Source organism: Mytilus edulis, chromosome 1 (assembly GCF_963676685.1).
Source record: "Mytilus edulis chromosome 1, xbMytEdul2.2, whole genome shotgun sequence".
In the NCBI taxonomy this organism is placed as follows: Eukaryota; Metazoa; Mollusca; class Bivalvia; order Mytilida; family Mytilidae; genus Mytilus; species Mytilus edulis.
Window position 1 is genome coordinate 36,425,385 of NC_092344.1, and position 24,462 is coordinate 36,449,846.

At 31.4% G+C, this 24,462-nt stretch overlaps 1 protein-coding gene across 1 annotated transcript; it reads left to right on the forward strand.

Moving 5' to 3' along the window:
* The first annotated feature begins 684 nt into the window (after positions 1 to 684).
* LOC139481968 (protein lifeguard 4-like) lies at positions 685 to 22,326 on the forward strand. The gene is made up of 8 exons (XM_071265545.1): positions 685 to 764; positions 3,194 to 3,312; positions 4,037 to 4,145; positions 5,826 to 5,931; positions 9,734 to 9,767; positions 15,674 to 15,791; positions 19,459 to 19,504; positions 20,066 to 22,326. The coding sequence occupies exons 2-8, from the start codon at positions 3,213 to 3,215 to the stop codon at positions 20,264 to 20,266; spliced, it is 714 nt and encodes a 237-aa protein (XP_071121646.1). The 5' UTR covers positions 685 to 764; positions 3,194 to 3,212; the 3' UTR covers positions 20,267 to 22,326.
* The last annotated feature ends 2,136 nt before the right edge of the window (positions 22,327 to 24,462 follow it).

Sequence of the window (24,462 nt, forward strand, 5' to 3'; positions counted from 1 at the left end):
TTTCCAATCGATCTTATCCAACTAATCATCAATCCGTTCTGTTATGTAGACATTAATGCAAACAGAGCTGTTTTTGAGGAAACCAGTAATATTTTGGAACCCCTGTGTAGACAGTTGCTTTATAATATGCATAACAAACGCTATGCTTTATTAGCTAATATAGATAAGCAAGGCAGTAGAAAATCTAACTTCTAATTGCTTAATAGTGTAGTTTAGTAAGATTGGCCTTGCAAGTACATATCGGGCACACATGGTCCCAGAATGAGTTGTTTTTGTATTCAAAGAACATTTTAGTTTTATTTCTATCAAAGTTTTTTCTAATGTTTTATTTTGTGTATGTAACATAAATTTTTGAGGTGGCGGAAAATTTTAATATATGAAGTGATGCGCGTTGTATTGTGTTATATTGCGTATTGACATTTTCCTCTGTGTGAATGGAGGTGTGCCTTGATTGGCAGAATTACGATTACAGAATACAGATGGTAGAGATTAAAGATGAACCATTTAATAAGAAATCAGAGTGACGGATTTATATAAGTTTTTCCAAACTTGTTTCCGAATCCCATATTTGAACTTCATGTAACATTGTTATATTTTATCTTGTAATAAATACTGTTTAAACTAAAAAGAAATCACAAATAGGTACGTTGTTTTGCTTTCTATTTTTGGATCTTTTTGGATTTTAGAGAGTCCCGCACTTCTTTTTGTTAACATCCGGTTTGGAAAATCTAAAAGGAAAACACGTAAACATTCAGCTAAAACAGGTATAACTGCTATAAATAAAAATGATACACGAATTTATACGATTTGGACATAATTTGACATGTCCGTATTAAAAATGAGCAAGGCTTTACGCTTTTATTATCGTTCTTTTAACCAAAATTCCAGCAATGACTTCCAAGTTTTGCATAAAAAAACATAATTTATTGACGTAGTACTAATATTTATAGTCCTACAAGCTTACAAGAAGTTAAGCTACACTTTGCTTTATCACTAGAAGGATTCTTAGGTAAGGGCTAATTCTGATATGTAAAAAACAAACGACCTTCAAAATCTATGCTATTCAGAATTTTCTAGAATGAAGAACTGAAGTATAAGACATAATGTTTATGTGTTTGGCCTTCTTTTAATTTAAGGGTCCCTATACTTTAGAGTTAATGTTCATTCATGGTTATGATTAGGTTAGGGGATGTTTAATGTTAGGATTAGGTTTAAGGGTTCGAGCTAGTGATATGTATGGGTTAGGGTAAGGTTTTGGGTTAAGAATAGTTTAGTATATATATAGACTATAGCTCTTTATGGGTTGGGACTCTTAAGTAAAAGAAAGCCATGCAGTCATTTACAACAGAGAATTAAAAATAAACAAATGGTCAAAATAAACATAAGTATGAAAACCATGGACATCAACAGTCAAATGCATCTCATATTTATGCATTTTACTAGTCCTCGATTAATCTGACATCCAAAGGCTGTAAGACCAAGCTGGGTCCGTTGGACCTCAGAGCTTGTCCCATATCAAAAAGAGGATATTTATCCGTGCAATATGGATGCACCACTTCTTTACTACTGGAACTGACTGACAGCCTAATCAGGGGTTTCACTATTTTTCATGTTGACAGCTGGTACATTTGTACATTCCTCTTTGTAGGTTGTACTTTTCAATATGTTCAATGAACATCTGATATAAAAATTAACTTTTACTTTGTCAACTTTTTAACAATCAGTATTGTCATTTTAAGGTCATATTACCATGATTACTATTGCATTATATACCCCTCCATGGATTTTTTTCAAGCATTCCACAGGGCCCAGTTATTAAAACTATTCACAATGGCAATTACCTTACATTATTCCCAATTTTGAGACCAAATTTCAAAATGATCTCAAAATTTATTTTCATCTTTAATATTCATGACAGCTATGTACATTTTGTTCAACAGCTAGCTTGATACCGAAAATTACCATCAAGCAGAGATGCAACTAATCGTCGGATCTGTCGGACCTAAGGGGCAGAATTTATGCAGGTCCAGCAAAACTCGTTGCTGTGCAGGACCTGATGGCCCGCAATATTTTAGTCTGCTTGGATCCGCCAAAACTTAATTCCCTGTCAGTCCCTGCAGAGTATTTTGTTAATAAAATTGTGATCATCTTGTTCCCTCACTTTTTCTTACTTTGGGAACCAGTATCTCCGCCCAGTGACAGTCTTTTCATACCAATACCATGTCCATCTTACCCCAAACCATTCTGCGTATTTTTTCATCATATTTCTGGTTTTAGAAATTTGCTCTTCAGGATGGAGGTCTAAAGCGTAGTTGATAAGTTCAGGAAATATGTCATGGCCGATAAAATTTGTAAGTGGGTCGAAACCCGGTAAAAGGCCAAACCAGTCACAGAATGAGAGGGTAGATAATGTAGAGAATGAGAATGTTATTGTAGATAATGTGAAGGTACAAATGTAGATAATGAGACTACTGATTCTGACTATGAGTCAGATTTTGAATTTGAACAGAATGAATCTACCAAAGACTATTTTGTTTCCAAGTACTCTTGTGAGAAATAATTTTTAATCAGATCAATATATATATACAAAATGTACATGTATGTAATGTATTACATCTGTATACTATATTTACATTATTCAATAAACTACAATTGTTATGAATCACAGGTTATAATATAAAACAAAATAAAAACTAACGTTTGATCAATAGCATCTTATATTTATTTGATTTTTGAGTGAAAATATAGGTCTGGCAGAAATGTGATGGGTCTGGCAAAACTTGGTACCCTGTAGGCCCCAATGTCTGACAGGAAAAAAAACTCTGTTTGCATCTCTTCATCAAGTACATGTAATGTGTAAACCTGAGTAAAATGGTACATGTATCTGACTGACAAACACAACATTGAAAAACAATGGATGCCATCAACTGAAAATGAAGACAACTAAAACAATGGATCAGATTCTGGGGTCGGATAAGGGTAATTCCGGGTTTTCCGATCAAATACAATGAAAAAAACTTAATCTGGATTCTTGCCCAGTTAATCTGAGCCTCTTGCTCTATTGACGTCACACAACAATCACTTTTCCATAACAACTGAACAGTTTGATCATAATTATTTTAAACATGGATGTGATTTATATCTTTTAACATGTTTAAATCTGTATCTTATTAGCAGTTATTTTATTTTGTAGATAACTTAAAAAAAGAAAAATGTTTAGTCCAGTGGAAACCAAAGATGGGAAAGAATCCATTGTGGATGATTTCATGTATGGATCTAATGTTGCAACAGCTCATGTTTATGTCCGTATGGGTATGTATGCATGTAGGCAGTGTTCACCCCAGGGCCTTACAGCAAGGTGTCATCTGTAAAGAATTAATAATAAAATGTACTATAATATATAACCTTAGTATTATATTTTGATTTTGGAAAAAAAACAGTTCTATTTCCTCATGATACTTTTAGAAAATGTGTGGGTGAACACTGATAGAAAAGGCCAGAGGCTATATATAGCTATGTACAATTAACAATGATGACAGTAAAATATCAGACACACAAAAATCTGATGGTACTGTTGTGGTATGTGAAAATTTCATCCCAGTTGATCATATAAATTGATGAAATAAAAAGAATAAGGATACACTTTAATAAGACTTCAACCCACCAACACAATGAAATAGAATACCAAGTTAATGTAACTGATTTTAACAATAAATTGGTGTCAAGATTTCAATCGTTAAATCTAGAAAAGTTATGAAAAAATTTTATCAAGAAAGGATGATAGGCCATTTAAAAAAAAAATAGATTCTAGATTCAACGTTTCTTTCAAATTCAGACACAGGCAAATTGATTTTTTTTTGAAATTTTGTTATAATTTATGAAAACTTCAGACAATAAAGTGAACAGCCATATGCATGTAGGCTACCAAAAAAAGGCATTAGTTGATGATGAAAGTAAAAAAAGTAGTCAATTATATTAAGCACTTGAATTGCATAATTTACTAACTTTGGTATTGATCATGTGGATTTTTTTACAGGATTTCTGAGGAAAGTGTATGGAATTTTATCAGCACAGATTTTACTTAGTACAATAGTAGCAGGTGTCATTTATTCCAGTGAGACAGCCACTACGTTTGTTCAAACAAAGTAATACATGATATAAGATTAGCTATTAATTAATTTGTTATCTTTCGTTCCACACAGGGATAAATTTGTGAAGCTAAAACTTTGATAACATAAAAGAGCATCAAAAATGAAAAAAAAGGATTAAATTGCTTGCCTATAAGTCAACTTGATTTAGCCAAAGAAACAAGATCTTTAAAGCTACAATGTAGAGCCTATGTTATTTTGTATTTTACTTGTGTTATTACTTAATTGCTCTAAAAAATGCCAATCTTCCAAGAAGCATGATCACCACAATGTTTAAACTTTATTAAATGGATGGAAAAAAATACACTAATTTTATTAGATATTTGATACAAATAATGCTCCAATCCAATTGTCAAAGAATCTCCACCTCAAAAATGACAAGCTCTAGCTTCAATTTTGTATTGGACAAAGCATGATTGAGTATCAAATCTATCACAATTAAATTGTTTTCTTCCTTTAAAGTTGTAAAAGTATAAATAATTATATGTATTACATGTATCACTCAATTCAGAAGCACTTTAAGTTCTTTTTATAGGTGCAATGTATTTCTTCATATGAACACGGGGAGATGTGGTATTATAGTCAATGAAACAGCTATCCACCAAAATAAATATGAAGTGTAGTAAGCAAATAAAATCCACTGTACAGCCTTCAACAATGAGAAAAATCCATACAGTATAGTCGGCTATAAAAGGCCCAACATGAAAAGTGAAAACAATTCATACAAGAAACTTTATTGTGTCACATATATATACACAGGGTTTCCCCTGGGTCAATTATTTTTTTCGCCACCTCTTTCGCCAAAACAATATATTTTTCGCCACTTTATTATTTTTTTCGCCAAGTAACATAAATATATTTTTCCTGTTGTGCCCTTTTGTACGAAGAAGTAATTTTTACAACAAAACAAAAGCTTTTATCACATGAAATTGATCCCTCATTTCATGTGTAGTCATTACATTGAAGGGTTACTCTCATTCGAGGGGTTGTTCCCAGCCTTTTGGATAGATTTTTTCATAACGACAGTTTTCTTTTCTTGACCATCGTAAATGAAAAAGTTGAGACGTACAACTATGCTTGAAACACGTGCATGTGTCACTCAAACGACTTTATTAAAGTCAAAGGATAAAAGAATTAAAGTTTTAAATCGGAGATTTTTCTTGCTTTTGAACAATTTTCGTCACAACAACAGCTTTCTTTTCAAAACTATCTTTAAAGGGAGGGATGTCAAAAGTTTGCTTCAAACATGTGCGTCGCAAAGATGTTAATAAATTCTGTATGTGACATTTATAGCGGAAGCCATTTGACCATATCATTTTGTGAAACAATTCAATCAACACCTTTATTAATAAGTCCTTTGTTGTCGATAGCTATAAAATGCAATCAGCTGATTATTGATTTTCTGTCTAAATCTTAATGAGGTCAAGGTGAATTCCGAGTATTGTCTGATCGGGTAAAGTCTGAGAAACTCGAAAAAAAGTAAATAAACAAGATGGAGGAAAATAAATCGGTCAATATATTTCTTTCGCCAAATTCTTTTGCAAATAACGAATTTTTATCGCCACAATTATTATTTTTTCGCAAATTGCCAGCGGAAACCCTGTATATACATATGTATAAATATTCAATGATTATGAAAAATGCCAGATATTATATTTATGTATTATTATGTTTCAGTAACTGGATGTTGTTGGTTGCCTTGATTGGTTCTCTTGGTTTGATCTTTGCATTGATGGTTTACAGACATCAGACACCAACCAACTATATACTTTTGACAGTTTTTGTAAGTACCTATTTATTATAAAGAAAATAATACATTTTGTAGCTTTTGATCAGAAAACTAAGAGTACAGTTCATTGCATTTGCCATACATGTACACTCAAAACTTTAACTTACATTTGATTAAAATGAAAGACAATAGAAACAGGGCTTTCCATTGAAATTGAAGTAGAAGGCTCAATTAAAATTATAGGCCGCTATAACATGCGTTCGGCAAAGCCGGACGCCCAACAAGCTGTAAGCTTGGTGCCTTCCGGCAAGGGGTCTGGGGGCCGCTCAAGGCCCCCATAAGCTCTGGCATAAATAGAGCAAAATCCTGCATTCTGGCAATCTCCTGGCACCTAATTTAATCTTTCAAATGACCATTTTTATGTATGAAATTAAAGAAAGAAAAAAAAAACTCAAAGAAATTTCATTTTTTTTTTTATGTTAGCTTTTTATTTTCATTACCTTATGCTTAAAATTCATTTACTTTTAAAGGAGTTTTATTTAAATAATCATCCGGTTTGTTAGAAATCTTGATCGATTTATTTTGCATAACTACATGCATTTGTAAACAAATGACCCCCCTTTTCTCTCTAAAGACTGTTACGTGTATTTAAATCATACAATTATTTCTCAAGCATTGACAGAAAATTGATATATCCTCTGATTTTCTCTTTTTTTTTTGTAAACTATTCAATAAGACGGATACATGAATCATTTGGAAATGTTATTTATTTGAGGTCGGAGGTTGAGTCGCCAATATTCTACTTTTGTTTTTATACGACCGCAAAATTTGAAAAAATTTTCGTCGTTTATTGCTATCACATTGGCGTCGTCGTCGTCGTCGTCGTCGTCGTCGTCCGAATACTTTTAGTTTTCGCACTCTAACTTTAGTAAAAGTGAATGGAAATCTATGAAATTTTAACACAAGGTTTATGAGCACAAAAGGAAGGTTGGTATCGATTTTGGGAGTTTTGGTCCCAACATTTTAGGAATGAGGGGCCACAAAGGGCCCAAATAAGCATTTTCTTGGTTTTCACACTATAACTTTAGTTTAAGTTAATAGAAATCTATGAAATTTTGACACAAGGTTTATGACCACAAAAGAACGGTTGGGATTGATTTTGGGAGTTTTGGTTTCTACAGTTTAGGAATTAGGGGCCAAAAAAGGGTCCAAATAAGCATTATTCTTGGTTTTCGCACAATAACTTTAGTTTAAGTAAATAGAAATCAATGAAATTTAAACACAATGTTAATGACTACACAACATAATAAGGGGCCCAAAGGGTCCAAAATTAAACTTTGTTTGATTTCATCAAAATTGAATAATTGGGGTTCTTTGATATGCCGAATCTAACTGTCATAACTGTGTATGTAGATTCTTAACTTTTGGTCCCGTTTTCAAATTGGTCTACATTAAGGTCCAAAGGGTCCAAAATTAAACTTAGTTTGATTTTGACAAAAAATGAATCAGTTAGGTTCTTTGATATGCTGAATCTAAAAATGTACTTAGATTCTTGATTATTGGCCCAGTTTTCAAGTTGGTCAAAATCAGGGTCCAAAATTAAACTTTGTTTGATTTCATCAAAAATTGAATAAATGGGGTTCTTTGATATACCAAATCTAACTGTGTATGTAGATTCTTCATTTTTGGTCCTGTTTTCAAATTGGTCTACACTAAAGTCCAAAGGGTCCAAAATTAAACTTAGTCTGATTTTAACAAAAATTGAAATCTTGGGGTTCTTTGATATGCTGAATCCAAAAATGTACTTAGATTTTTTATTATGGGCCCAGTTTTCAAGTTGGTCCAAATCAGGATCTAAAATTATTATATTAAGTATTGTGCAATAGCAAGTCTTTTCAATTGCACAGTATTGCGCAATGGCAAGAAATATCTAATTGCACAATATTGTGAAATAGCAAATTTTTTTTTAATTAGAGTTATCTTTCTTTGTCCAGAATAGTAAGCAAGAAATATCTAATTGCAAAATATTGTGCAATAGCAAGATTTTTTTTTAATTGAGTTATCTTTCTTTGTCCAGAATCAACTTAAATCTTTGTTATATACAATATACAATGTATATTCACTTTTTACTACCAACTGATAAATTAAAATAATCTTTACCATTCAGTGATAACAAGCAGTTTTTTTACATCTTAATATTTTATGATGTATATATATTTTAAATGAGTAGTTATTGTTGCAAACTCCATTAGAAATTTTAATTGAGATTAGTTTTGGAATAAGGGAAAGGGGGATGTGATTCAATTTTTCTCATTTGAAATTTCATAAATAAAAAAGAAAATTTCTTCAAACATTTTTATGAGAGGATTAATATTCAACAGCATAGTGAATTGCTCTAAGAGAAAACAAAATTTTAAGTTCATTAGAACACATTCATTCTGTGTCAGAAACCTATGCTGTGTCAACTATTTAATCACAATCCAAATTTAGAGCTGAATCCAGCTTGAATGTTGTGTCCATACTTGCCCCAACCGTTCAGGGTTCAACCTCTGCGGTCGTATAAAGCTACGCCCTGCGGAGCATCTGGTTGACCTTGATTCTCTGAACACCACGTGGGCTTTGAAAAATGAACTTCAAAAGATACTTAAGCTTGTTTTCCAGATTCTGAACCATATGATCTCCTACACTTTCTTTAATTTGACTAATATTATTCCATAACATAAGATTGTCATCGTATCTGATTGTCTTCACGTTTTAAAAGCCAAAAAAAGCCAGAGAGTTAATGATCATCGGAACGTCTCTATTGTTATCGTTCAATGACCACTGGAACGTCTCTCTTGTTATCTTTGAAAAGAAAAGATGCATTCTGACTTTAAATAGACAACCAATCAGTGACCTGAATTCATGTGAACTATATTTAGCCCAAGGTAAATTCTGACTTTCATCCTTGTTTATCGTGACCTCGACTTTGCGACAATATACGTCTCTTGGCTGCCTGTAAACATTTGAAAAAGATATTTTTTTTCTTTTTGAATTTATATTTTTGTCAGTGAAGTAGCCAGCACTTGAAGCCACCGTAAGCGGCGGATTTCCGCCGGCTACCGGCTTCAATGGAAAGCCCTGATAGAAATCATTTGAAGAATTGGTCTTGGTTCTAAGTCTTGCAAATATCATTTTATAGTACAATTCAAAACTTTTTAAGAATCTGCACATGTCCAAAAGCCTTCAAACTGCTTGAAAATTTAATACAAAAGAAAATGTTTAAAAGATGCCTTAGTATGTATAGAAATTGTTCTCGTGTTCAGAAATGGATAACATACTTTCAAGGAAATAATAAATCAGTATCCATGCATTTACACTAACATCTTTATTAATGGGATACAATCATTATCATGTACAAAAAAACAATAATGAACCAATTCTGTTAAGCATTGTTTTGTGTTAAAAGAACTCTACCCTTGCAATACTGTCATGCTTAGTCATAGTTATTAAACATCCCTGTAGTATACAAAAGGGTACACATTTGTATAATGAAAATGTAGCCCTTGAAAAAACTGCAAAATAACTTGAATTTATTGGATGAAAATTATTTCAGTTTTGTTTACTGTAGATTCAGAAATTATTGTGTGCATTTATTATTGCGATTTTGTCATTTTAGATTGAAATGCGATTTTAATTTTTCCTATTTTGAGAAAAGTCCTGTTAAATTCATATAAAATATTTCAAAATGCAAGTTTAAGTTATTGCGTTCACAAGTTTCTCGCATTTTTCGCAATGGTAAAATCCTCGCAATAATTTCTGAATTTTAAATACAGTACTTTAAAAATTACATTTCATGCTTGCATTTATTTTTCAGACTTTGATGGAAGCTTACAGTGTAGGAGTAGTAGGTAGGTATTGTTACAATATAAATTAATAAGAATAACCTAAAATAGGTGGTAGCTGAATAATATTAAGTACTTAAAGTTCTACTAACAGTTGCTTAGAAGTCATGTTTAAAGAATTGTCTCATGTACCAACTTTTTATACGACCGCAAAATTTGAAAAATTTTTCGTCGTATATTGCTATCACGTTGGCGTCGGCGTCGTCGTCGTCGTCGTCCGGCGTCCGAATACTTTTAGTTTTCGCACTCTAACTTTAGTAAAAGTGAATGGAAATCTATGAAATTTTAACACAAGGTTTATGACCACAAAAGGAAGGTTGGTATTGATTTTTGGAGTTTTGGTCCCAACGTTTTAGGAATTAGGGGCCAAAAAGGGCCCAAATAAGCATTTTCTTGGTTTTCGCACTATAACTTTAGTTTAAGTGAATAGAAATCTATGAAATTTTGACACAAGGTTTATGACCACAAAAGGAAGGTTGGGATTGATTTTGGGGGTTTTGGTTCCAACAGTTTAGGAATTAAGGGCCAAAAAAGGGCCCAAATAAGCATTATTCTTGGTTTTCGCACAATAACTTTAGTATAAGTAAATAGAAATCAATGAAATTTTAGCACAAGGTTTATGACCACAAAAGGAAGGTTGGGATTGATTTTTGGAGTTGAGGTCACAACAGTTTATGAATTAGGGGCCAAAAAGGGGCCCTATTAAGCATTATTTTTGGTTTTTGCACCATAACTTTAGTATAAGTAAATAGAAATCTATGAAATTTAAACACAAGGTTTATGACCATAAAAGGAAGGTTGGGTTTGATTTTGGGAGTTTTGGTCCTAACAGTTTAGGAATAAGGGGCCCAAAGGGTCCAAAATTGAACTTTGTGTGATTTCATCAAAAATTGAATAATTGGGGTTCTTTGATATGCCGAATCTAACTATGTATGTAGATTCTTAATTTTTGGTCCCGTTTTCAAATTGGTCTACATTAAGGTCCAAAGGGTCCAAAATTAAACTTAGTTTGATTTTAACAAAAATTGAATCCTTGGGGTTCTTTGATATGCTGAATTTAAAAATGTACTTAGATTTTTAATTATTGGCCTAGTTTTCAAGTTGGTCCAAATGGGGGTCCAAAATTAAACTTTGTTTGATTTCTTCAAAAATTGAATAAATGGGTTCTTTGATATGCCAAATCTAACTGTGTATGTAGATTCTTAATTTTTGGTCCAGTTTTCAAATTGGTCTACATTAAGGTCCAAAGGGTCCAAATTAAACTAAGTTTGATTTTAACAAAAATTAAATTCTTGGGCTTATTTGATATGCTTTATCTAAATATGTACTTTGATTTTTGATTATGGGCCCAGTTTTCAAGTTGGTCCAAATCAGGATTCCATATCAAGTATTGTGCAATAGCAAGAAATTTTCAATTGCACAGTATTGCACAATAGCAAGAAATATCTAATTGCACAATATTGTGCAATAGCAATTAATTTTCAATTGGAGTTATCTTTCTTTGTATAGAATAGTAGTTGATAATATATGTTGGAAATTTGCCAGACATGACTATGATGTCATTTTCTATTTTTATTTGCCAATAACTTTATGTAAATAACTTCATTGGAAATTTGCCAATATAAAATGTTGCTGATGAAGCTTTTTTTCCTTATCTTATCTAAAATGTTTTAGATAATGTATGTTGGAAATTTGCCAGACATGACTATGATGTCATTTTCTATTTTTATTTGCCAATAACTTTATGTAAATAACTTCATTGGAAATTTGCCAATATAAAATGTTGCTGATGAAGTTTTTTTTATTGTTTTATACAATAAACAATGTATATTCACTTTTACTACCAACCAATCTTTACCATTCAGTGATAACAAGCACTTTATTTTACATTTTAATATTTTATGATGTATTTAAAAGAGTAGTTATTGTTGCAAACTCCATTAGAAATTTGAATTGATATCAGTTTTGGAAAAAGGGAAACGGGGATGTGAAAAAAAGGGGGGGGGGTTAAATTTTTCTCATTTCAGATTTCATAAATAAAAAGAAAATTTCTTCAAACATTTTTTTGAGAGGATTAATATTCAACAGCATAGTCAATTGCTCAAAGGCAAAAAAAAACTTTTAAGTTCATTAGACCACATTCATTCTGTGTCAGAAACCTATGCTGTGTCAACTATTTAATTTTAGATTTAAATAAGAAGAAATCTTTAATTGATTTGTAAAATCTTGACATTTGTTTTGTGTAAAAAAACCCATGTAATGTCAAAAATTTGATCACAATCCAAATTCAGAGCTGTATCAAGCTTGAATGTTTTGTCCATACTTGCCCCAACTGTTCAGGGTTCGACCTCTGCGGTCGTATAAAGCTGCGCCCTGCGGAGCACCTGGTTGTTTATTGAATTTTGTTGAATTTTTTGTTTCCATTCTTTAACATAAGTGTGACTCAACTGAATGTTATGAAACGTATATACAATGCTTATTACAACAAAACACAGATTAAGTTTGAATTTTGGTGGTGTCACTTTAACCGTTCTAGAGTCATGCCCCTTTATTACTATGGAAGAATTGCTGATTTGTTTTTTCCATTCTCTTACTTAAGTTTGCCTCATCTAAATGTTATTAAACTTATACACAATGCTTATTACCTCAAAACTCAGATCAAGTACAAATTTGAGTAGTGTCACTATTATGTTCTTTAGTTATGGTCCTTTATAACTCTATATGAAAGCGGGCGCATCATCTGCGGTCCATGGACACATTCCACATTGTTTTCAGTAAACATATGAACAGTTGATAGAAAAAACACTGTATGTATAAAGTTCGAGCATTTGAATCTTACTGTGAAGACATAATGTATCAGTATTCATAAAATGAAATGCTCTTCTTCTGATAAGTAGCAGTACTGTGGATTCATTTTTATACGACCGCAAAATTTGAAAAAATTTTCGTCGTATATTGCTATCACGTTGGCGTCGGCGTCGTTGTCGTCGTCCGAATACTTTTAGTTTTCGCACTCTAACTTTAGTAAAAGTGAATAGAAATCTATGAAATTTTAACATAAGGTTTATGACCACAAAAGGAAGGTTGGGATTGATTTTTGGAGTTTTGGTCCCAACATTTTAGGAATAAGGGGCCAAAAAGGGCCCAAATAAGCATTTTCTTGGTTTTCGCACTATAACTTTAGTTTAAGTTAATAGAAATCTATGAAATTTTGACACAAGGTTTATGACCACAAAAGAAAGGTTGGGATTGATTTTGGGAGTTTTGGTTCCAACAGTTTAGGAATTAGGGGCAAAATAAGGGCCCAAATAAGCATTATTCTTGGTTTTCGCACAATAACTTTAGTTTAAGTAAATAGAAATCTATGAAATTTAAACACAAGGTTTATGACCATAAAAGGAAGGTTGGTATTGATTTTGGGAGTTTTGGTCCCAACAGTTTAGGAATAAAGGGCCCAAAGGGTCCAAATTAAACTTTGTTAAATTTCATCAAAAATTGAATAATTGGGGTTCTTTGGTATGCCGAATCTAACTGTGTATGCAGATTCTTAATTTTTGGTCCCGTTTTCAAATTGGTCTACATTAAGGTCCAAAGGGTCCAAAATTAAACTTAGTTTGATTTTAACAAAAATTGAATCCTGGGGGTTGTTTGATATGCTGAATTTAGAAATGTACTTAGATTTTTAATTATTGGCCTAGTTTTCAAGTTGGTCCAAATGGGGGTCCAAAATTAAACTTTGTTCATCAAAAATTGAATAAATGGGTTCTTTGATATGCCAAATCTAACTGTATATGTAGATTCTTAATTTTTGGTCCAGTTTTTTTCAAATGGTCTACATTAAGGTCCAAAGGGTCCAAAATTAAACTAAGTTTGATTTTAACAAAAATTAAATTCTTGGGCTTATTTGATATGCTTTATCTAAATATGTACTTTGATTTTTGATTATGGGCCCAGTTTTCAAGTTGGTCCAAATCAGGATTCCATATCAAGTATTGTGCAATAGCAAGAAATTTTCAATTGCACAGTATTGCACAATAGCAAGAAATATCTAATTGCACAATATTGTGCAAAAGCAATTAATTTTCAATTGGAGTTATCTTTCTTTGTATAGAATAGAAGTTGATAATATATGTTGGAAATTTGCCAGACATGACTATGATGTCATTTTCTATTTTTATTTGCCAATAACTTTATGTAAATAACTTCATTGGAAATTTGCCAATATAAAATGTTGCTGATGAAGCTTTTTTTCCTTATCTTATCTAAAATGTTTTTAGATAATGTATGTTGGACATTTGCCAGACATGACTATGATGTCATTTTCTATTTTTATTTGCCAATAAATTTATGTAAATAACTTCATTGGAAATTTGCCAATATAAAATGTTGCTGATGAAGTTTTTTTTATTGTTTTATACAATAAACAATGTATATTCACTTTTACTACCAACCAATCTTTACCATTCAGTGATAACAAGCACTTTATTTTACATTTTAATATTTTATGATGTATTTAAAAGAGTAGTTATTGTTGCAAACTCCATTAGAAATTTGAATTGATATCAGTTTTGGAAAAAGGGAAACGGGGATGTGAAAAAAAAGGGGGGGGGGGTTTAAATTTTTCTCATTTCAGATTTCATAAATAAAAAGAAAATTTCTTCAAACTTTTTTTTGAGAGGATTAATATTCAACAGCATAGTGAATTGCTCAAAGGCAAAAAAAATATTTTAAGTTCATTAGACCACATTCATTCTGTGTCAGAAACCTATGCTGTGTCAACTATTTAATTTTAGATTTAAAAAGTTTGAAGAAGAAATCTTTAATTGATTTGTAAAATCTTGACATTTGTTTTGTGTAAAAAAAAACATGTAATGTCAAAAATTTGATCACAATCCAAATTCAGAGCTGTATCATGCTTGAATGTTTCGTCCATACTTGCCCCAACTGTTCAGGGTTCGACCTCTGCGGTCGTATAAAGCTGCGCCCTGCGGAGCACCTGGTTATTCGTGGTATACCAATTTTCGTGGGTTTCGTTGGTCACAGCGAACCACGAATTTAAGAATTCAACGAAGAATAATCCAGAGAAATGTGTATGGAGTCGGATGTTTATTTCCGGTTATGTTATGCAGTTCTAGTATAGTGTTGATTAGCGATAAACATTGTAACATAACACATGTTTTTTATTGAAAGAAGATGCAAGTATTTTGATTAAATCTATAATAAATATATCGAATATCAGTGATAATTTACTTTTTGAAATTGATTAAAACTGTTCATGGAAAATAACTGCAAGTTGTTAATTACCGTGTCATAGTTTGGTTTACCAGTGATTAAAAATCAATAGGATTAAGTACGGGGATATTGCCCGTAGGTAATATTGTTTATGACAGGAACATTTATTTTCACACCTTATACTTATATCACTGTTTATTATATCGTGATTAGGGAAATGAGCTTTCAATCATAAAGTTTTGAATGCGTTATAGAATTCAGACAAGAATTTATTAATTGTAAAACAAACAAATGATTAGTTGTCTCTGTCCATTATTGTAATCGAAGTTATCAATGAACACTTTTTTTCTCTATCCACGAAAATTGATACCCACGAAAATAAATGAATCCACTGTATGCCAAATCAAAAAAATGAGCATTATAGATACTTGTCTAGTATTGCAGACATCCTCATCATACTTTCAAAAAAATATATTGTTTTGACAGCCAATCTCAAGCAATATCTCCCTTATTTCCAGGTCAAAATGACATGGTTTGAACCACTGGATTATTTTGATAAATTTTGTAATTGTAGACTGTTTTGGTGTATCAATCATTTTGGAATCTTCAATAACTGCATGCACAGCTATTTTATGGTAAACTGACTCTTTCTAACAATTATTTTTCTATTTATATTTCAGTCACATTTTATGAAGTTCAGTCTGTTATTGAAGCTTTTATGTTGACATTTGCTGTGACAGCTGGCCTGACGATATATACTCTTCAAAGCAAGAGGGATTTCAGCTCAATGGGAGCAGGGTATGTACTAAATTAGTCTCAATTTTATAGATAAATGGTCAGGTTTGTAAATAGTCATCTAAAAAGTCCTTGACTTGTAGTGTTCTCCTCATGTCCTTTTAGCATCATGGTAATGTGATGCTATCTGAATTGATTGTCATATAGATAGTGTTATGGATGTGATGCTATAATTTTTAGAAACAAGATAGTATTCCAAATTTCATTTTTAGCAAGATGCTATATGAAATATCTGAGGAGAACACTGGACCTGCCTCAACAAGGATGGTTAATTATTTTATTTTACAGTTGTTACATCAAACATTCTAAGATTCCCACCAATTTGGTTTGATTTATTCAATTCATAACCAATTAAAAAGTAAAATTCTCATTTCGACCTGGAAACAGTTTTTGGGGAAGACGGCTTCAAGCCGTCAATCCCCAATGGGGTTGACCAGAGTGACATTCCCTCACATCATTCATTTTGTTTTTATAGCGTGGAAAACCCCCCAACAAATCTTACTGAGAATGATGAGATGGGGAGACACAAATGAATAAATTGACTTTAAACACTTTTTTTACACATTTCCCTTCTGTTTCTCTCGAAATTATCGTATATTGAGCTCTCTTTTACACTATTTACGTTTCTTTTACAATCCTGAAAAATCAGTATGACGAGATATTCTAAATATATCCAACCTACATTATATTTTATAGTGTCAGTGACGTCATTGTTGGAATGCCACACTACGCATGTTCTAGCTGTTCTTTTTTTTATCATTCTTTATATGAAGACTATCAAAAGATACCCCCCCCCCCCCCCCCCCCTAAAAAAATTGAAATAGAAACAAGGGCCGTCTTTCCCCTCAGAGCTATTCAGCTCTTTAATTTTATACAACCGCTTAAACCTGGTAAGATTAAAAGTTCTCACAATATAGCTTTATTATAGTCAATATCAATAATACATGTAATAAGTGAATATCTTTATCCTAAATTGAAAGTTAATGTACAGTACGCCCAAGGAGTTTGTAATCCCAAACTCCATACTCCGATATATTTCCTGGTGTAACACCAGGAAACTCCGACATCCCTCCCAAAATTCTCGGAGAAATTTGGGAGTATTCCCTCCGACTTCCGCGTAAATCCGCTACCTTTTGTTTATTGTATTAGCGACATCTCTCCCAGTCTGGTGTGACGCGGTGTGACACCAGGTAATTAATTGCCCTAATCCGTCTGATCTATGCCGGCATGCGACAGTCAAGGTACATGTATGAGAGATTTCTAATGTAATTAAACAATTGTATTTCCTGTCTATTGATTATCAGGTTATATCTGATTGCTTGAAACAAATGAAAGATTAAAATAAAAAGCAAAACGTTGTTGTTAATTCTTTCAATTACTCTGTACATTTTAATCAAGTTTTCAAACAACTATATTTGATTTTGACTTCCGTTTTTTTATCAGTAAATAAATATTTAATTTACTAAAAGAGATATAATTGTGCAACAATAAACGGAGACTAACTCTGAATAAATGAGGGCAGTTTAAAGAAAAATTACACGTCTCAAAGTTTTTTATACTACAAGTAAAAAAGAAAATATTATTCCTTATCTGTTATGCTAATAATTCTACGCCATTTCCATTTTACGATTACAAAATAAAAGTTTTAAAATCCAAAACGTTGTTAATGCTTTCAATTGCATTAAAGTTTTATAAAAAAAATTTATACTTGATTATGACCTCGTTTTTTATCAATCGGTAATTGATATAACTTACGAAAAGAGACATACTTGCGTGAAAATAAACGGAAACTAACGCTGAAGGTATAAAATGTGAGCAGTGAGTTTAAAGAAAATTACGTGTCTTAAAACTTGTATATGCAAGTAAAAATGAAAATACTATTCACCATTAGTTATGCTTAATAAGTCTACGGCATTTTCTCTTCACGGTTAGCATTACTTTAGGATATAATACATTTCGGCTACAACAGGAATACTTCTATAGCTGCATCAACTCGTCGTTGCATAATATTCATTTACGCACAATGAATGTAAACCTTTGTGTTGTATTTAGAACAGTTATCTTTAAATATTTTTAAAACAATTAATTGCCGTGGGAAGACGACACGCATCTCAGTGATCAACAGTGCGTGGTTGAACTTGACTTCGCTCACAATATTGAATGCTAAAAATAGTGACATCAATTTTGTCCACGAGATTTTTATTTGGCTGAAATAGTATCATGTAACAGTAAACTCAGGTGACCTTTCTGGATAACCGTGGGAAAATTCATGTAATGATTGACATTTGTATGCGTTAAGATTGAGGCTCTAGAAGGTCCTTTTACAATTGATTAACCGGATTCTAAATTTTATTCCTTTTCTGAATAAACGAACATCAGCCTTTTATTTATACGTTTCTCAGTCAACAGAGGACATAAACCTGGACATTATTTATACTTCCATAGTCAACACTATACATTAATGGTAGATGAAAACAGGATGCATGTCGTTCAGTTCCTGATGGGCGTTGGTAGAGATCCTCTGTGAAAATGTGTCGATCGTAAAAATCCGATCCACATTTTTTTTACATATTTCTTTCTTGTACGATATAATTTCATTTTAATATTCTATAGTATAAATTGTTGAAATACTTCTTTTTATATTTCGCCGAGGACTTTTAACAGCAGTAAAATACGGATTGCGCCAATCCAATTTTATTTTAAATAATAAAAGATCAATAACAGATCATAACAGATAAAAAACACATGATTTTATTTCTTCATATAATTAAATAAGGTTGTGATTATTGTGTTGTGTCTGGGCGGGGAATTATCTCAGTATTTATGAATATAGGGCTGCCACATTGCATACAAAACTATTTGTCACTTTACAGTTTCTTTTTTAAATTCAAATATTTCAAGTCGGTAATCTACCGAGGTAGTGAAACATAATATTTTACATTTCAAAATAAATTGAAAGTAACAGAGTTCACTTGTTGGTCCGATAAATTAACTCTAGGGTTTGATTTAGATTGGACAAATTACCGTAAAAACAACATTTTGTTTTAAGCCAGTTGATATTAATTATATAATATTGAACTATTAATGAACCGGATATTCACTGAGTAGGTCATAAAAGGTTCTAATTGTGGTAAAATCATCTTTGTTGAAACTTTGTTGAAAAAAACAAAAATTATGACCTGATCGGACTATAATGAAAATACTAAATAAGTGTTTTATTCGTATTTTTATACGTTTTTACGTTTTATTTAATATGACAATGACATGGGCATATACATACAAGAATAATTATTTTATTTTAAATAAAAATGTCACACTTTTATCTGACAATGAATGGACATTTAAATAACGTATTTTAAAGCACACAGGTGCAATCAAGATCGATTAAATGTACAAAGGTAATAAATCTGGCTAATCCGATTATGTTGTCACGCGTCATTAATTTTCAGTTCATCCGATGGGCAATAAACCAATTAACAGCCACGCGGTGTTGGGAGAGAATCTTTGGAGGAAATTGGGAGTAGAATCCGTGATTCGCGGTGTCACACCGCTACACTCGGAAATCGGTGATAAAAGTTCGCGATTACAAACTCTCTGGGCGTACTGTATATATAATTAATACATGTAACATAAACAACTAGATCAAAAAATGTAATTGTCTCTTTTTCAGGTTATTTGCAGCTTTAATGATTTTGATCATAGCTGGCATGATGCAGGTAACTTTTTCATAATTTTATTACAAATCATGCTCCAAGATATTATTGTATAAAACAACCTTGTAAAAATGCCAAACTTAAACAAGGAAATTTGAACAAGATCATCAATGATAGAATAAATTCAACTTTCAGTAATAAAAAAATGGTGCCACAGGGGGGGAATCCTTGTCACAATAAAAATGCCCAGGAAAAAAACAAACAATATGATTCATTATAAAGTTATATTGGTAACAATAAATGAGTTCATAAAAAATTATGACTTTAAAAAGTAAAATCACAAAAAAACTGAACTATGAGGAAAATTCAAAACAAAGTCCCAAATCAAATGTCAAAATCAAAAGCACAAACCCACCCAACCAATAAACAACAAAGTCACACTCCTGACTCGGTACAGGCATTTTCTTTGCAGAAAATGGTGGACCAAGCCTTGTTTTATAGCTAGCTAAACCTCTCACTTGTATGTCCGTCCCATACAACTCCATTATATTGAAAATGATTGAAAATTAATTTCATGTTTATTCAGGGTAGAATGTAAAGTAATTGTCAATATTGTATTTTCAGATTTTTTTCCCATCACCAATAATGGACAAAGCCATTGGTATTGGAGGTGCTTTGGTCTTCTCACTCTTCATCATTTTTGATACCCACATGCTGATGCACAAACACAGTCCAGAGGAATATATTGTTGCATCTGTCAACCTGTATTTGGATATCCTTAACCTCTTCTTGCACATCCTCAGAGCCATTGGAGAAAAAAAATAACGCTGTTACTTTGGATGATATTTTACCATTTTAAAAAATGTTTTATATCAAAAATGGATTTTTTTTTAGGATAAAATCATGTTGTTTTTACTGTATAAATGATAAGTTTGGATATACTTTATGAAATTGTTATTCCTTAAAATGATTAATGTATATGATTAAGGCAATCAATTGTTTTAGTTTAGAGTCAATTGAATAATTTAAACCTCAAAGTAAAAAAAAAAACAGAAATTTTGACTTTTATAACCTCAACATTTTCATGTTTGTTTGTTTTCAAGATCAGTTTATATATTTACCTTGTTTAAATTGAATTAAATGGAGACAAAAAATATATGGGGGAAAAACTGTTGTAATGTAATATTTACTGTCGTTGATTTTTAAAAGTTTATTTAGTTACATAATATTTTACATTGTTAATGGTGTATTATAACTCTTAACCTTGAATATGAACACAAATTTCCTTTTTATGCCTAGCAAGACTGTTTCCACCATTCAAATGCTCTTATGTCAGATATTTAAACATTATTTGATATTTTATAATTATTTTTTTGAAAGAGCTTCATATAAGGAAATAAATGTTTAAAATACAAATTTTGCTTAAATACACATGTTTTAAATAATTTGCAGTCTTTTTGTAAAATCAAGATAATTTTGGAAAGAATCTGGATGAAAATTTTAAAAAATTGCTTTCTTAAGTTTGCCTGCTTTGCATATAATGATTTGGTGTACATATTCATTTAAATATTATGACCTCATGTTTGTTATTCATCTTATCAATTGCTTTTCTTTGTTTATCACATGAATACAGTTAATGTACTGACTTTTCCAGAATATAAGTATTATGTTTTTGATACTTGCTATCATAAGAAAATGGCAGTTTGGAAATATAAATCTCCACATTTGTAGACATTTCTCTAGCTAAAAAGTTTAGACAATTTTTTTTTACCATGAATATGTTCCAAGTTAAGAATTTTAGCTGATACTGAAGTTTCAGGGTTGCATTTATATCATGTGTATGTTAAGGTCTAAATTTGGTATCTTGTTGACTGTTGTGGAACTTTTATGTGTTGTCTTTGAAACAAACATTTGTGTATTCAGATTTTTAATGATTGTCAAATATAAACAGAAACAAGTGTATAATTGTATCTAAAATGAATTAAAGTCTGAAATGATACTGCAACTGCAGTTGATGTGCCAAGTTACATAAAATAAAGGCATCAAATAGATTTTCTAATCACTGATAAAAACTGTGAGATATTAAATTTAAGCATATTGTACACTAGATATTACTATCCATAAAAGGCAATCTCATAGCTATATGATATTGGTTAGTCCATTTCCTAACATTTTCAGATCCCATCTTTTTCATACAAGTTCATTGGGTAAAAGTTTCATGGTTTATCATGGTTTAATTTTAATTTCAGTTTTGTCATGCTGTAAATATGACAAAGAATTTTTCTTCCTTTAATGTTAGAAAATTGATTGTATGGATCAAATAAAAACTGCAAGTCAGTGTAAAATTTGTGATATTTTATGTATTTAATCCAGAGATATTGATATATCTTAAAAATGAGTTGAAACATTTTATATATTGTACAATTTTTCATGCAAATAATCTGATTAAAATTTTTATACATGTATAATGATTGGATGATCTCAAAACTTTGATTTCCAATTGTCACCTGAAATATCTTGATGCACCAAGAAATAAGTTTGATTTAGACCAATAAGTATTTAAAAGCTATTTGTTTAGCACTATTTTTCATTTGGTTATAACTGGGAAATTGGTGTTTTGCAGTCATTAGTGATTCTGTGAAATGAGACACATTTATCAAAATACATTTTTCAAATAAAAATAGACTTTAATAATAAATTTAACATGCAACTTTTCGGTATCAAAATGTCAAATTGTATGTCTAGTAATCCTACATCAAATCATCAGATGGTATTGGTACATAATGTCAGTGTTGATCAGTTTTGTTGGTATTTGTATGTTTACTAATTGTTTGTGCACATGTACAATCACATCATAAAAGGAAAATAATAAATGTGATTTCCAATATATTTTTCATTTTTGTTCCAGCAATGCACATTTTTTTTCTTCATTTGACTTAGTTTTTAAGACCATCAGAAGGCAGGCCAAAATGAAGTTTTGCTCTCACTTGGTGCCCAAATATACTCTCTCACATGATTTATCATGTATAAATTAGATCTTGTTCAATTTATTTTGTTTAAGTACATTTCTTCAAGGGTCGTGATTATACACACACATAGGATATACTGTAGCATAGGGTTTACTTGGTGCTATCAAGAAGGACAAACACAACAATATTTCCTACCATACAAATAAAAAAATACCTGTCATACAAAAAGGATCTGAATCTGAGCATAATTACATTCACAAAATGTTGTCCCCAGAATAGGCTTTACAGAAGTCACTGAAGTTTTTGATGAAGTTTGAAGTCCAATCAACTTGAAACTTAGTACACATGTTCCCTATGATATAATCTTTCTTTTTAATTAACAGTGTTGACCCCAATTTTACGGTCCACTGAACATAGAAAATGATGGTGCGATTGGGCATCCATGTACTATGGACACATTCTTGTTGTTCATCAAACTCATCCTAGTAGTTGATTACAAATTGCAGAATGATATACTTGGCTGGTTACAGTAATTGTACTTTATGAACCTTTATTACATGTGTCAAAGCTTGCATCTTATCACAATATTAAATAATTTACCATTATATTTGGTTATATTGTAGGGGCCTTTTTTACTGTGTTAATTTCAGTGTATTTTTAAACGGAATTTCAAAAGAAAATCGATTATTAATTTGGGGATGTACGGCTAGCAGGTGGGCAGCTGCCAAACAGTGTCTGTTCATTAACATGAAAACGCTGTGACAAAATCTTTCCAAATTTAGTTCTGTTGTTTCCTGTGACTAAATGAAAGTAGAGTTCAATTTTCAAGATTTTAGCTGTTCTTGTTTTTGACTTGTAGACTTTTCAGTACATTAAATTTTATTTTATGAATATTTGTTATATTCCTTCAATTAATTGATTTCTCTGTCATTTGAATTTTTGGAGTATTAGTTCTTTGATATGCTGATTTTAACAATGTACTTAGATTTTGGATATTAGACCTTAATAGGTAAATGTCCAAATTTCAAATTTTTCAGTTCTTTGAACACATTCATGTTGTGTCACAAGCCTATGCTGTTTCAAATTTCAATCACAATCCAAATTCAGAACTCTTTTAAGCTTCAACTTCAATATTGTCTTTAATTGCTCAACTGTTCAGAGTTCAACTTCTGCAGGAAAATCTGGATTGCTGTCACTGACAGCCTCTTTTTAATGAATGACCTTTATCCTGAATGTGTAAACCTCAAAATCAATAGGATTACCTCTTTTTAAATGTGACAATATATCTTTAACTGTTCCAATCCCTCAGTTTTATAACAGTTTAAGATATAAGTGCTCAGGTCAACGATCAGAACCTTTCTTCTTTAAGGTAGAAGCAACATATTTTCAGGGTATTTTTGTCTTGCCTCAACAAATTCTAACTAGAGGCTCTAAAGAGCCTGTGTCGCTCACCTTGGTCTATGTGAATATTAAACAAAGGACACAGATGGATTCATGACAAAATTGTGTTTTGGTGATGGTGATGTGTTTGTAGATCTTACTTTACTAAACATTCTTGCTGCTTACAATTATCTCTATCTATAATGAACTTGGCCCAGTAGTTTCAGTAAATGTTAGTGAAAATTTACAAATTTTATGAAAATTGTTTTAAATTGACTATAAAGGGCAATAACTCCTTAGGGGGTCAATTGACCATTTTGACGTGTTGACTTATTTTTAAGTCTTACTTTGCTGTACATTTTTGCTGGTTACAGTTTATCTCTATCTATAATTAATATTCAAGAAATTTCCTTAAAATTACCAATTCAGGGGCAGCAACCTAACAACGGGTTGTCCAATTCATCTGAAAATTGCAGGGCAGATAGATCTTGACCTGATAAACAATTTTACCCCATGTCAGATTTGCTCTCAATGCTTTGGTTTTTGAGTTATAAGCCAAAAACTGTATTTTACCCCTATGTTCTATTTTCAGCCTTGGTGGCCATCTTGTTTGGTTGGCCGAGTCACCGGACACATTTTTGAAACTAGATACCCCAATGATGATTGTGGCCA

Excerpts from the sequence above, each read along its gene's own strand:
- LOC139481968 (XM_071265545.1), top strand. The coding sequence starts at position 3,213 with ATGTTTAGTCCAGTGGAAACCAAAGATGGGAAAGAATCCATTGTGGAT. Across the intron at positions 5,932-9,733 it reads ATATACTTTTGACAGTTTTT|ACTTTGATGGAAGCTTACAG; the intron begins GTAAGTACCTAT and ends TTTATTTTTCAG. Across the intron at positions 19,505-20,065 it reads TCATAGCTGGCATGATGCAG|ATTTTTTTCCCATCACCAAT; the intron begins GTAACTTTTTCA and ends TTGTATTTTCAG.